General features: G+C 46.4%; 1 protein-coding gene across 3 annotated transcripts in view; it reads left to right on the top strand.

Annotated features, from left to right (window-relative positions):
- Nucleotides 1-13,758, top strand: part of LOC126543396 (ubiquitin-like modifier-activating enzyme 1) — a 99,492-nt gene that overhangs the window by 66,671 nt on the left and 19,063 nt on the right. For all 3 annotated transcript variants that reach the window (XR_008608808.1, XM_055062216.2, XM_055062217.1), the window contains 2 exons: nucleotides 205-397; nucleotides 11,180-11,448. Coding sequence is in view for 2 of the 3 variants with exons in the window: in XM_055062216.2 (XP_054918191.1) it covers nucleotides 205-397; nucleotides 11,180-11,448 (462 nt within the window). In the remaining variant the exon portion in view is untranslated. The remainder of the gene's footprint in view (nucleotides 1-204; nucleotides 398-11,179; nucleotides 11,449-13,758) is intronic.

The raw sequence follows: 13,758 nt of genomic DNA, 5'->3' as shown, positions 1-13,758 counted from the left end.
TTAGGGTATTATAAATAAAATAAACTTTGCCAAAAAGTAGTTGCTCAAATGAGGACTAGTCCCCTTATCTCGGAACATTAACTCCACACTGAGGCTGCCTTAATTCGGCCACTGTTAATCACTTGAAGTTTTCATTTTCCTATGGCTCTCTGCCTTGTTTAAGTGTTCTTTCATTTTGCACGTTTGCGTGTGTGTGGTTCACAGAGCCTTCATATGGACTACATTGTGGCCGCGGCCAACCTGCGAGCGACCGTCTATGGCATCGCCAACTGCACAGACAGACAGGAAATCAGTCGCATCCTTGGGCAGGTTACGGTGCCCCTGTTCAGGCCACGGTCAGCCGTGCGAATTTCGGTTACCGAGAACGACACATCATCTGATACTGGAGGGCCTGCTGGTACGTTTGCGATCGTGAGTTGGGGTCACACTTGTGGCTGCGGTTGCAAGGTATCGCTACATAGTGGCTATACCACGGGGTCCTCTCACCAGCGAAAACTTTGCCTGTTATGTGCAATCAAACAGCATTATACCAAAGTGTCATCCAACACGAAAATACCTTCGTTATATCCAACATTTTTATCTGCTCTTCAATTCTAACGAACTAACAACTTCGACATAAGTGTATGCATTTTTTGCGGCCTTGTTTTCGTTGAGATTTTGCAGCAAGATCTAATTTTTTGGTTTGCACCGTTCGATAAAATGATGGGCATAGTTGTTTGCCAGCCATAGCCAGCTAGTGTGCAAACCCACTGCCAGGTGAAAAGATGGACACGAACGAAACGCTACTATCGTTAACAATTAACAAAAGTTAATTGCACAGTGCACACATGCGAGTCTAGCTTCACGGCAGCGCTGCCGTGAAGCTAGCTTTACATGTGTGCACTGAACAGACAGCTAATTCATTTGGCAGTATTTGCCTGATTCTCACACACTCTCAAATCAAACATGCGTCTGCTCTCTATATGTCCAAAGTAGTAAACTATATAAATGACTTTAAAGCTTCTAAACAAGGTAGAAATCTAACGTATTTTTGAACAAGAAAATTGGACAGTGACAGCCAGTTTCCTAAAGTCAGCTTCGCCACGTGGTTTTTTTCACTGCAGCACACTGCTGTTAAATGGCAAAACATATGAACGTTGCGAAGTTGGTTTGGTTTAGTGCCCGACTGCACCACTCTGGCAATTTCTGGCCCGATATGCTTTGTTCAAAAAAGGCACTCGTTAGAGTCTGGTAAACACTGACCATAATCAAACATAGTGAGCTATGGTTATTGCTTCGAAATCTTCCTAGGGGGGCCGAAAATAGGCGTCTTCAAGGAGAGATGACGTGGCCTTAGTGCATTCACTGTCTCGCCGAGACAGGTGCTGCCACTAAAGGGGTCACCATAGGGGTCGGGGGCACGCTGACTGGTCAAGTTCAAATTATCTGGCGGAGACCAATTTAGGATCGAAATAAAGAAAGTTTTGGCCTATAAAAATGCATTGGCACCAACCGGAGCCGTCGGCTGGGATTGAATTAACTGAATACTCTAATTAACCAGAGTCTAATTAGTACAAGTCTGCTGTATCACTTTGTATTAGTGCACATACATAAGTTCTTTTTCTTGGGTCCCTAAACTGCACCATCACCTTATAATCCAGACCACGGACCGCTTTATAATCGAATAAATATGGTGTACACAGTACGCCCTTGTTAATTTGAGTTCCTATATCTCGAAACAACGATCAATTCAAAATTTCTTCCTGGCTCGGTGTCAGCTCCGTGTATTTTTCAGCAATTATCGCCAAATACTTATGCGCCGTACTCGGCATTTCTCGAAACCCCCACTGACAAGGTCGCAAGTTTGTAGCGAATTTCATTCTATGCCATTCTTATCATCCACCGTTCACGGCCAGCTGCAATATCATTGATAATGCAAGCAGAGTGTCACTCTCACCCCTGACGAAATGCATGCTCACGTGGGAATGTAGCGTCATCAGCTTACTTGCCGTATTTACTCACATAATGATCTCACTTTCTTGCCAAAAGAATTGACGCATATTCAGGGGTGCGATCATTACACTGGTTAAATTTCCCACGAAGAAAAACATTTTCTTTTTTCATCCCGCATTTGCTACGGGATGACAAGCAGGCGGCTGCCGCTGTCAGTGCAAGACACCAAAACAAAAATGGCGGCCGGCGGAGTAAATCAAACGCGCCGAGCGTAATTATTTTTCTTCTCGTGAGTACATTATGTGCATTGAAACAGCTTCTTTCGTATTAGTAATGAATAATATCATTAATATCGGCCCCGCAGGGGCGTCTGCGTCAGGAGGCGTTGGTGTGTTGCGACACCACGGACCCGAGCACACGAGGGTTGGACCCTCCCGCGTGTAGCCGTGCGCGGCTTAGCCGTGTCTGGGGAAAGGGGGATCCTGGAGGTTGAGCTGATGCCGGGTGTTTGGACCCCCGGTGGAGGCAACACACCTCTTTGGCCTCTGCTTCACATAGACGGCACCCCCGAACTGACCCACCCGGGGGAAATCGGCAGTCGCCTTTTCCTGTCCTCCTCTCCAAACTTCGTCTTTCTCTCTCGCCTTTTTCATCTTTCCTGTCTTCTCATCACTTCTCCTCACTTCCTAGTTTCCCGGCGGCAAGGGTTAACCTTGTGTAGCTAGCCAGCCTTGGTTATGCTGTATTTGGTTATAGCAGCGATGTACGGCTGGCGTTGGCTGGGTTCCTCTAGCAGGAACTCCTGTCACGTCCCCCTGTTGGGCTCCATGGTGGGTGGTCGGCATCGCGGCCGAAAGCCCAACTGTACTTATGGAAAACGCTTTTCCTAAACTCCCTGATCGCCCTCAAAAACGAGGGCGCACCGAAGAGATCTTTCAGTTTTTGGGACGCCAAGTCCACAACTTTCCTCGTTTTCATGGGCTCCACGCAGAAAAACCAGCTAAACAAGTGCGAACAATCTCGCCGTTCCTTGTATCTAAGTCTCTTACCGAACTTTTTGGACCAGGATATAAGGTGTCGAGGATGGCCAGCGGTGACCTCCTCTTGGAGCTCCGCGATCAGAAGCAATTTGAGAAACTGCCTCAGCTAGTATCATTTGGGGAGACCCAAATAGTTGTAACCCCGCACCGCACAATGAATACCTCCCGCGGCGTTGTCTCGGACGATGATTTGCTGGAGCTCACTGAAGCTGAGCTGTTGGAGGGCTTCAGCGAACAGAATGTTATAAATGTCAAAAGAATTAAGATTAGGCGGGATGGTAAAGAAATTGCAACCAAACGCCTAATACTCACCTTCAATTCAAGCGTCCTGCCTGAGTCAATCGAGGCCGGGTACATCAAGCTCCGTGTAAGACCGTACGTGCCAAATCCCCTCCAATGTTTCAAGTGCCAGCGTTTTGGCCACAGTTCGCAGAGCTGCCGAGGCCGCCAAACTTGTGCGAAATGCAGCACGCATGAACACTCCTCTGAAGCTTGTGAGAATTCTCTCCACTGTGTAAATTGTGATGGGGAGCACGCCGCGTACTCGCGGTCGTGCCCATCCTGGAAGAAAGAAAAAGAAATAGTGACGATCAAAGTGAAAGAAAATATCTCACTCAAGGAGGCACGCAGGTGGGTAGCATACCTGCCAAAGAAAAGCTTTGCCGAAGTGGCGCGTCAGGGGGCAGCGCCACAACGGCCTCCGGCGGCTGTCCGACCCACAGGCAGTGAGTCGGCAGCTACGCCATCTGCCCCCGCGGCGGTTGCAGCTAGCGCTGCTCCGCCAACCCAGCAGACCGGGCCATCGATCGCGAAGGTGGCCGCAGCCGAGGCTGCCCCAACCTCCGAGGCCCCTTCCAGCGCTGGCAACGGCCAGCGCAGCCAAGTCCCTCAGGGAGCCCCATCGACCTCCGGGCTGGGGGGCGCAGGGGTCTTGCCTTCCGGGGCAGGACTCTCTCAGAAAACATCTCGCTCGCAAGAGCGCTTGTCCGGCGTCTCACAGGAGGCAATGGACACTACACCTGTCCTCAAGGCGCACCAAGCGCCTAAGGAGCGCCGAGGTTCGCTCGAGCGCTTCAGAAAGAGCAAAACCCCTATTACAGGGCCTCGAATGGGCTCTGTAATGTAAGACATCCCTTCCGTTTCCGTAAACACAGCACCAATTTAATTTAAAATATGGATACACAAATCATTCAATGGAATGTCAGAGGTCTACTTAGGAATCTTGATGATGTGCAAGAACTCATCCATAAACACAATCCAAAGGTGCTGTGTTTACAGGAAACACACTTGAAATCAAAATACACAAACTTTCTTCGACAGTATGTTACTTTTCGCAAAGATCGCGATGATGCTGTCGCATCATCGGGCGGTGTTGCAATTTTAATTCAGAAAAGCATAGCCTGTCAAAGTTTACAGCTACGAACGGCCCTTGAGGCAGTGGCGGTTCGAGTTATTCTGCTAAACAAACATCACTATTTCGTCGCTTTATATCCCCCACATTATAAACTAAGCAAACATGAATTTCAGACCTTTATAGATGAATTGCCAGAACCCTATGTTGTTCTTGGCGATTTCAATGCACATAACTACCTGTGGGGCGACTCTCGTACAGATGCGCGAGGACGTCTTGTCGAACAGTTCCTTTTTTCTTCTGGTGCGTGTCTGTTGAATAAGAAGAAACACACATATTACTCTCTTGCAAACAGAACCTATTCTTCCATAGATCTTAGCATAGTCTCCTCGTCTGTACTGTATGAACTTGAATGGGAAGTTACCGACAACCCTTACGGCAGCGACCACTTCCCTATACTGCTAAGATCACCAAGAGAAAACGAATATCCACCACACGCTCCTAGGTGGAAGATTGAAACAGCTGATTGGGAGAAATTTCGATCTCTTACTAGTATCTCATGGGCTGACCCGTCTTTGTTAGGAATTGATGCTGCAGTCGAGTTTTTTACAGCATTCATATTAGATGTCGCATCTAAATGCATATCAGAAGTAAATGGCTTGGCGTGCAAACGGCGTGTCCCGTGGTGGAACGACGATTGTAGGATCGCTCGTAAAAATCAGAACAGGGCGTGGGGGTTACTACGCGCTTCTCCCACTGCAGAGAATCTTAGCAATTTTAAAAAAGTAAAATCCCAAGGTAGGCGAACCCGCCGACAGGCCAGACGAGAAAGTTGGCAAAAGTTTCTATCGCATATCAACTCGTTTACTGATGAGGCCAAAGCGTGGGACAGGGTTAATAGAATAAGAGGCCGGCAAACATGTTCACTGCCTTTGGTAAACACAGAAGGCGATACCCTGCAAGCTCAGGCAAACTCACTTGGGGAGCACTTTGAGCACGTGTCGAGCTCAATTCACTATTCCCAATCCTTTTTGAAACTTAAAGAAATAGAAGAACGTAAGCCAATCTTACGAAAATCCAGAGAGAATGAACCGTATAACCAGCCATTCAGTATTGCCGAGTTGAGAGCTGCATTGAACACATGCAAAAGCACTGCACCGGGACCTGACCGAGTCATGTATGACATGATCAGAAACTTACATAATGACACACAACTTACACTTCTCACACTTTTCAACACTATGTAGGCTGCGGGATACCTCCCATCCACATGGAAAGAAGCGATTGTGGTCCCTGTTCTTAAGCAGGGTAAAGACCCTTCCTTGGCGGCAAGTTACCGACCGATAGCTCTTACAAATTGTCTCTGTAAGCTTTTCGAAAAAATGATTAATCGCAGACTTATACACTTCCTTGAACTCGCCAATATGCTCGATCCCAATCAGTGTGGATTCAGAGAAGGACGATCGACTACCAATCACCTTGTGCGCATTGAAGGAAATATCCGCGATGCATTTGTTCATAAACAGTTTTTCCTATCAATATTCCTCGACATGGAGAAGGCGTATGACACAGCATGGCGTTACGGGATCCTGCGAGACTTGTCGGGAATGGGCATCCGTGGAAATATGCTGAACACTATTGAAAGCTATTTGTCAAATCGTACCTTCCGAGTAAAAGTCGGCAATGCACTGTCACATCCTTTTACGCAGGAAACTGGTGTACCCCAGGGAGGCATGCTGAGTTGCACTCTCTTTATCGTTAAGATGAACACACTACGTGCTTCACTGCCACCGGCCATCTTTTATTCTGTATACGTAGACGATATACAAATAGGCTTCAAATCCTGCAACCTCACAGTATGCGAGAGACAGGTACAGCAGGGCTTGAACAAGGTTTCCAAGTGGGCAGACGAAAACGGATTTAAAATCAACCCCCACAAAAGTTCCTGTGTTCTTTTTACTAGAAAGAGAGGCCTGGTTCCAGATCCTTGTGTTCAAGTCTGTGGACATCAAATACCTATCAACAAAGAACACAAATTTCTAGGTATTATACTAGACTCCAAGCTTACATTTATACAGCACATTAAATATCTTAAAGAAAAATGTCTAAGGACAATGAACCTTCTTAAAATTCTATGCCACTCAACATTGGGTAGCAACAGGAAGTGTTTGATGAATGTTTATAAGAGCCTAATTCGATCACGATTGGACTACGGCGCCGTCGTATATAACTCTGCTGCTCCGAGCGCACTAAAGATCCTAGATCCTGTCCACCATCTAGGTATCCGCTTAGCCACTGGCGCTTTCAGAACTAGCCCGATTGAAAGCTTATACGCGGAATCAAATGAATGGTCCCTCCATCTACAGAGAACTTACGTCAGCCTTACATATTTCCTGAAAATACATTCCAATCATCAACATCCATGTTTTCACACTGTTAACGATATGACATGTACTATACTTTTCCATAATCGTCCCTCTGTAAGACAGCCTTTCTCGCTACGTGTGAGGGAGCTTAGTGATCAAATGCGTGTCCCACTCCTCGAGCTTCGCCTAATGCATCCAACCAAGGTGTTACCACCTTGGGAGTGGCAGCTGATTGAATGTGACATATTCTTTTTAGAAGTAACAAAACACGCACCAGAGATAGAAATCCGAATACATTTTCTTGAACTCCAGCACAAGCACTCCTGCGCAGAGTTCTACACAAACGCTTCGAAGTCAAATGCCGGGGTGTCTTATGCTGCCTTCGGCCCATCCTTCTCAGAATCTGGTGTACTGCATCCGGAAACAAGTATCTTTACGGCCGAGGCCTACGCAGTACTGTCTTCTGTAAATCACATAAGAAAATCGAAACTTCAAAAATCAGCTATATATACGGACTCCCTAAGCGTCGTGAAGGCCTTGATGTCACCCTATAGACACAAAAATCCAGTACTTAATAAACTATATTCCGTCTTGTGTAAAGCGTACATATCTAACCAGCATATCATTATATGCTGGGTGCCTGGCCATAGGAGCATCGAGGGCAACGTTCTGGCGGACGAGATGGCTACGTCTATAGCATCGCAAGCCGTTAACCCTACCGCTGAGGTGCCTGTCACAGATCTGAGGCCTTTCTTGCGAAGGCGGCTGCGTGCCCACTGGCAACGCATGTGGGACGCGGAAAAAGATAATAAGCTCCACCTAATAAAGCCACAGTTAGGACTCTGGCCCTCTACAACAAAATCGCGCCGAACAGATGTCCTATTCTGTTGTTTAAGAATAGGACACACATGTGGTACCCATAACTTTCTACTGACCGGAAGTGAGCCTCCAACCTGTGGTAGATGCGGGGAGAGGCTGACCGTACTCCACGTCCTCCTGGAGTGTCGGGAAGCCGAATCTGAGAGAGACATTTTTCATTAGCATACCGACAGCACATTCCTCTTCATCCTGCAATGCTTCTTGGTCCAGAACCGCTTTTTAATACAGATTCAGTGCTAGGTTTTCTTAGAGATGTGGTCTTAAATGTTATTAGTCCCATGAATTCGTAGCGCCTCCTCTCTCGAGAGGATGCCACTGCGATAATTGTTTTGCATAGCACATGCCTCCAGGCCCTTGTGCTTCAAAGGCTCTAAGGAGGCAGTAGTGCTCTGGCATTTCTTATAATCGTGATATATTTTACCTACCGTATCATTCTATTTATATGCATCTAAATTTTCATAGTACAAGTCATACGTCATCGCCATAATTTTATCATACAGATTTTACGCACCTTAGAGTGTATATTTTAAGGCCTCTTTACAGCCACCTCACACCAACTTCATAGCAATCATAATTACACCGCAAACTCATTACCACAGACATGGCGCTCTTTGGCCACACCTGGCCCTTGCGCCATAAAACTCCACACATCATCATCATTAATATTGGCAAGCTCGCGACAATAACGTAGCCATGTCCACATTGAGGGGACAGAAACAGATGGGCGCGCTTAGCTGCCAGTGGCATAGAAACACATGGCAGGCATGCTGCGGAAACTGCGGCATTTGGGTTCACTGCTATCCTATTACGGCACGTTTTCGCTAAAGGTGGGTGAATATCTTAGCTGCATTACAAGCATTGGCGTATGAATAAGGTACACTTCTAACGTATCAGTGTAAACGTGGCCACTAGCGTTGCCGCTCGCGATTTGTTGCGTGCCTACGATTTCAAACGAGAAGAATTGAAAGGCGCCCTTTATATTGTTGTTGACCAAAACCATTATGAAGCCTACAAATAATAAAGCCAAGGCAAGTTCGGCTGTAGCTTTTTTTTTCATGGAAGTGCAGAAACTGATGAAAGGAATGAAATGGGGGCATCTGCTTAAGAATGTTGGGTGCGTGCAGACCTATTGGCATGTCTTTAAGAGTCGTTCGCGTAGCATTCAACAGATGGTAACCGCGATTATCATTAGCTAGGCTTGGCACACGACATATTGTTGCGACAAGTTCAGGGTGTGATCATAACACTGGAAAGAAAGAAAAAAATTGAATTTTGACAACAAAATTCAGGGGTGTGATCATTACGCAAGTGTGATCATTATGTGAGTAAATACGGTATTCGCTGTTCTCTGCATTTCTGTATTTACTTATCTGCATGCTGTGCCAAACGTTTGGTATGTTTTTTGGCATTTTCTTGAGCAACCAGTTCAGGGCCACAATATTATAGTGACACTTCTTTCGATTCTGTTTTTTATAATGCTTCATCAGTGGCCATGGCGACACTCCGCCCACGTCGTCAATGGGATTTGTCAGCAGACAGCACTAGATTTCTGCTAGAACGACGATTGCAGAACTACGCCTCGAGTGTCGCAGTTATAAACCACCATAGTTCAAAACTCTCGCTTCTCCGTACGGTCTGTTGGTGAAGCACATTTCCAGGCACTACACGCACACCGTTGAGACATGAATGAACAATGTACTTATGAAAAATGTCTTTGACTACTTTTCGTAATCTCAGACACAGTATTGCAGAATGCATGTTTTTTTGTGATTGCTACCACAAATTAAAAATCTACAGGCACTATTGCCAATATTTGCATGTACTAGGTGGTTTCAGTATCAGAATAATGAGCTTCAACATTCAGCTTAAGAAGACGTTGCTTAAGACAGTTGCAATACAGTGCTGGTGTTGGTTTATTCTGTTGCATCATGGTTTCCAAGTGCACTGCCGTATTCCTCATTCCATTATTCCACCAAAATGCAGATTGGCCTGCTCCAAGCTGCTCCAAAATGCAGTTTTATTTGCTCTAAAAATTGCTCCAAAATGACTTTGGACAATCCCACCCCTGACAATGACATCACTCTGCCAGGTCTTCTTCACTGAGGATCCGTTTCAACGCTATTTTTATCCTTCCATTGCATGCTGTCGCAATTTTCAAGCAGCCACCGTAAGCTAAGCAAGAAATGGACCAATCGCTGATGCCGGCACCATTCTCCTTATCCACTTATACTTTCACTGCGCTATCCCAGCCCCACTGAAACCCTCTCCACTTCTGCATCCTCCTCACCTTTGTTGAGCCGATTAGATAAGAAAAACGAGTCAAGCTAGGCAATGCTATTCTCTTTGAGATCAAGTAAAATTGACCTCCTATGAACATGGAGGGCACTTGATTGGGATGTTCAAACAATGCTGCATCTCACCGCGTGATGATGCTTGCATCGGCGGTTATGTAAATTTGACGTCAGGACATTGGAACAAAATCAGAATCGAACAGTTTTACGTTATACGGCCCCAGTGTTGTTCTCCGTTGTCCGGTGCTTTGCAAAGTGGCACGCAAGGAGGTTTGCAGATCGTCAATATAGGAAACGTATGAAACTCGCCCACAGTGCCCCTCTACGGAATTAGAACAATTGCCCTTATATTTCTGTGTGCCAAATTTGCACCAGTGGCTCTTCACGGTTCATTCAAAACTCTTCTGCGTGGATCCAAAAGCAAATTCCCGCGTTTGCTTCAAGGGGAAAAAAAAACTGACACTACTCGCTTGCCCGATTCAGAGTGCCAAATTTATTGATAATGTTTATACTTGCCTGTGACAAATTGTTGGGGAGATTAGTCCCTTTGCCCAAGAGCAAGTGCATATTTCTTGCGAGAGAGGAATGGGCGCTTCGCTGCTTGTACTTGTATGCCTCTTTTGCTTACTGAAATAGGCGACGAGTTTCATTTCACGGGGAGGCCCGGGTCTCCCTGATGACCCTCTTCCAGGGGGACCTTCTATCCAGACTTAACAAACAATCCCCGCTTGGCCGGAGAGGCAACAGAATTTCGTGCTGGCGTCTTGGAAACTTTACCAAGTTGCTTCTCCAGAGGGTAGTAACTGTATCGCAATCTCTTCATTGTTGTGGTTGGCAGACCTGTCGCATTTGCGAATCCACGTTGCATGTACACCACAGCGGTGGCCAAATTAAGCAACAACGCCACTTTATTATTTTTAACAATTTCCATGCCTTTGGGACGCCACATCTGAAGTGTACAACAACGTGAATATGAAGAATTGAAGAGTGGTGTTCAGAGTAGAAGCTGCCAGAGTAGTCCGCCAACACTGATCTCTCTCCCCAGTTGTCTCGCCCGTGTAAGCGGGAAATGTCTACGGGGAATTTTTCGCCACGGCTGACATCACTCGACTTCACCCATGTCCCCCGCGAAAATGTCCCTCGCATGAATACCTCTTAAGGCGGGAGCTGACTTTGAGGCTAAGAACTTGCGGAAATAACCTTACCTTACATTCAAATATAAATATGGTACGTCTGAATTGGATATGAGCAGGTTCAACTCCAGCAATCATTTTCAAGCCCCGACTTAATTGTCTCCGCTTGACCGCTTGCTCTTCCAAGACCCAGATCGGTTCAACAAACTGATCGAGGAGCTGCCTCGACTGTCGTCACTGGCAGGCGTGAGTGTGACACCCCTAGAGTTCGAGAAGGATGACGACACAAACTTCCACATGGACTTCATCGTGGCAGCGTCCAACCTGCGCGCCTCCAACTACGAGATCCCGCTGGCCGACCGGCACCACAGCAAGCTCATCGCGGGCAAGATCATCCCCGCCATTGCAACCACCACGTCCCTCGTGGCCGGTCTCGTCTGCCTTGAGCTTTACAAGGTAAAGTGGGTCTGGGTCAGACGGTAATTAATTGTAACAAGCACATAGCTTTGGGCTTGTTTTTTTATTATTATTAATATTATGCAATACGAGCACTAAGAGGCTGGATCTGGTGCTGATCTGGTGACTGGTGACACTGGAGACCGGTGCTGATCGCACTGTGATGACAGTGCCATGCGGTGTCATCGTCATTTGGTGTCCCATTCCTCAATGCTAGTAACGCATCATGGCAACAAATTAACGGCACAAGCGTAAAGAACAACATGACCAGCACCAACTTTCAATTACTTAGTTTTTTTAGATCGACATTACATGCCCATTTCTGTGTGTTATTACATGCCCATTTCTGTGCGTTGTAATCCATATCCGGGCTTTCATGTGTGAAGCTTTTTTTTTTTTCATTTGATTGTTCTAATGTTCTTTCCTTGCTGTGTTAGTATGCTGAGATTGTTGCGTGTGTACTTATATGACACTCTAAATGACTGCTCACACTTGTACAAAGCTTATCAGTAGTTAGAAGTCAGTGTTGATATTGCTGCTTTCTATGGCCCTGTCTCACTAGTAGTGATAATCTTCAAGTGACCACATGGGAACTGATTAAAAAATGAAAAGAACAAGAGAATGCATATCTCTGTCTAAATTATTTACGTTAGTGTGGCATTTTCTAAGTGAGGGAGAGGATAAATAATTTTATTATGTTTGTGATCTTTTCTTTTTCTGTGTCCACCTAATCTGTGTCCACCTAAAGTAGCAGAGAGGAATCGTAACGAATTGTCCTTGATGTCGTGTCGTTGGCTGGAGGAGTTGCCAGTGTACAGTCAACAACAGATTTTCCGGACGCTTGATTTTTCACACATGCTTGATAATTTGGACCTCTTCGCGGCACCACAACGTACCCCATAGGGTCAGTGTACAAGAACGTCTGAAATTTCGGATGCAAGAAAACTTTGTCGTCTGATATTCAGGACTTTTTGCCGCTACCGCAGGGCCGAAATGGCATTAATCGAAGCCACCACCACCACCATTTTGATTATCTCGCCGCCTCAAACCGGCACTCTCGCACGGCACTCTCCTTTGGCAGCTGTAGGCGACTATGCTAGGTCACTGCTTCAACGTTCGCCATTAAAGGGCCCCTGAAATGGCTCGGACAAATTTTGTAGACGTGTAGGGTACAACTACGGTTAATAATTTGCACCACAATTTGTGTGAAGCGTCTCATATTAAGAGGGCTACGGACGATTACAAGTTACCCTCCTTCGTAGCCATGCATTTTCTCCTCGACTCATTCGCTGAGTGATCGGGGCTAAGCTCCGCCTTCACTGGCTCTGTGTCATAATGGCATGTTGTATCATCGACTTCCGGTTGTCTAGGAGCAAGCACGCGAAGCCTCTCCAACCTCTCCGTCAGCCGCTTGGCAGTCGACCCCAAGCGAGAGCTATCGAAGCAACGAAGCTTTGCAAGCATTCTGTCGCAGCGCCAAGCGTGTCCGGTATTCCGGTAACCACAGGGGAGATGGACATTTCGATGGATGGATAGAGGCATAAATGCAAGCTGATGAACGCAAGCTTTAGCGTAGACGTACGGGAGCGGCCTGACCAGTCTGCATGGTCCAGCCACCTGGTGGTACAGACCTTAACCAGCCAAACAAAGAGCTAATATTGCTCTAACCAAGTGTAAAGCATTTTAAGCATTTACAAAAACAACTGTTCACGATTACACTCCTGAGGAAAATTTACGCCACCAGCAAAGTAGCGTACACTTCGTTACAGCTACTGTGTTTGGTTGAACTCTTGCCACCAGGTGGCTGCACCGTGCAGACCATTCACGTTTGCGCCTCTGCTCATCCGTAAACGGCATGGTCAAACGGCCAGGCCCAATCCGCTTGCGCTTGTGTTTAGCCGAATACTGGACACGCAAAACACTATGGTGCCAGTAATCCTCCGGCGTAAAGTGATGCCCACAAACGCACAAATCCTGGCGCGAATTGGATAGCAACAGTCCGATGCGCAGCAGCAACTCCTCTGCTTGACATATTGCCATATTGTCGCAGCTTGACCTTTTGCCAGTTGCTACGTTTGCAGCCCACAACTTAACAAGGTCGAACTATGGTCCTTGTGAAAATAAAAATAGAGATCGACACTGACTGCGGAGCTCTCGTCAACATGGAGCACATTGCAACACAAGCAGACGACACTTGCTTTGTGCTGGAAGCGCTTAAGTGTAGTGAGAAATTAATTGTGCTTGTTCATTCTCTTTCTGTTGCTTTCTTTTTATAGAAACAAATTAACTAACCATCCAACTATTACGAAC

The sequence above is a fragment of the Dermacentor andersoni genome, chromosome 10 (assembly GCF_023375885.2).
Source record: "Dermacentor andersoni chromosome 10, qqDerAnde1_hic_scaffold, whole genome shotgun sequence".
Lineage (NCBI taxonomy): Eukaryota > Metazoa > Arthropoda > Arachnida > Ixodida > Ixodidae > Dermacentor > Dermacentor andersoni.
The sequence above is the reverse complement of the archived record's forward strand: the minus strand, read 5'-3'. Positions and strand labels throughout refer to the sequence as shown.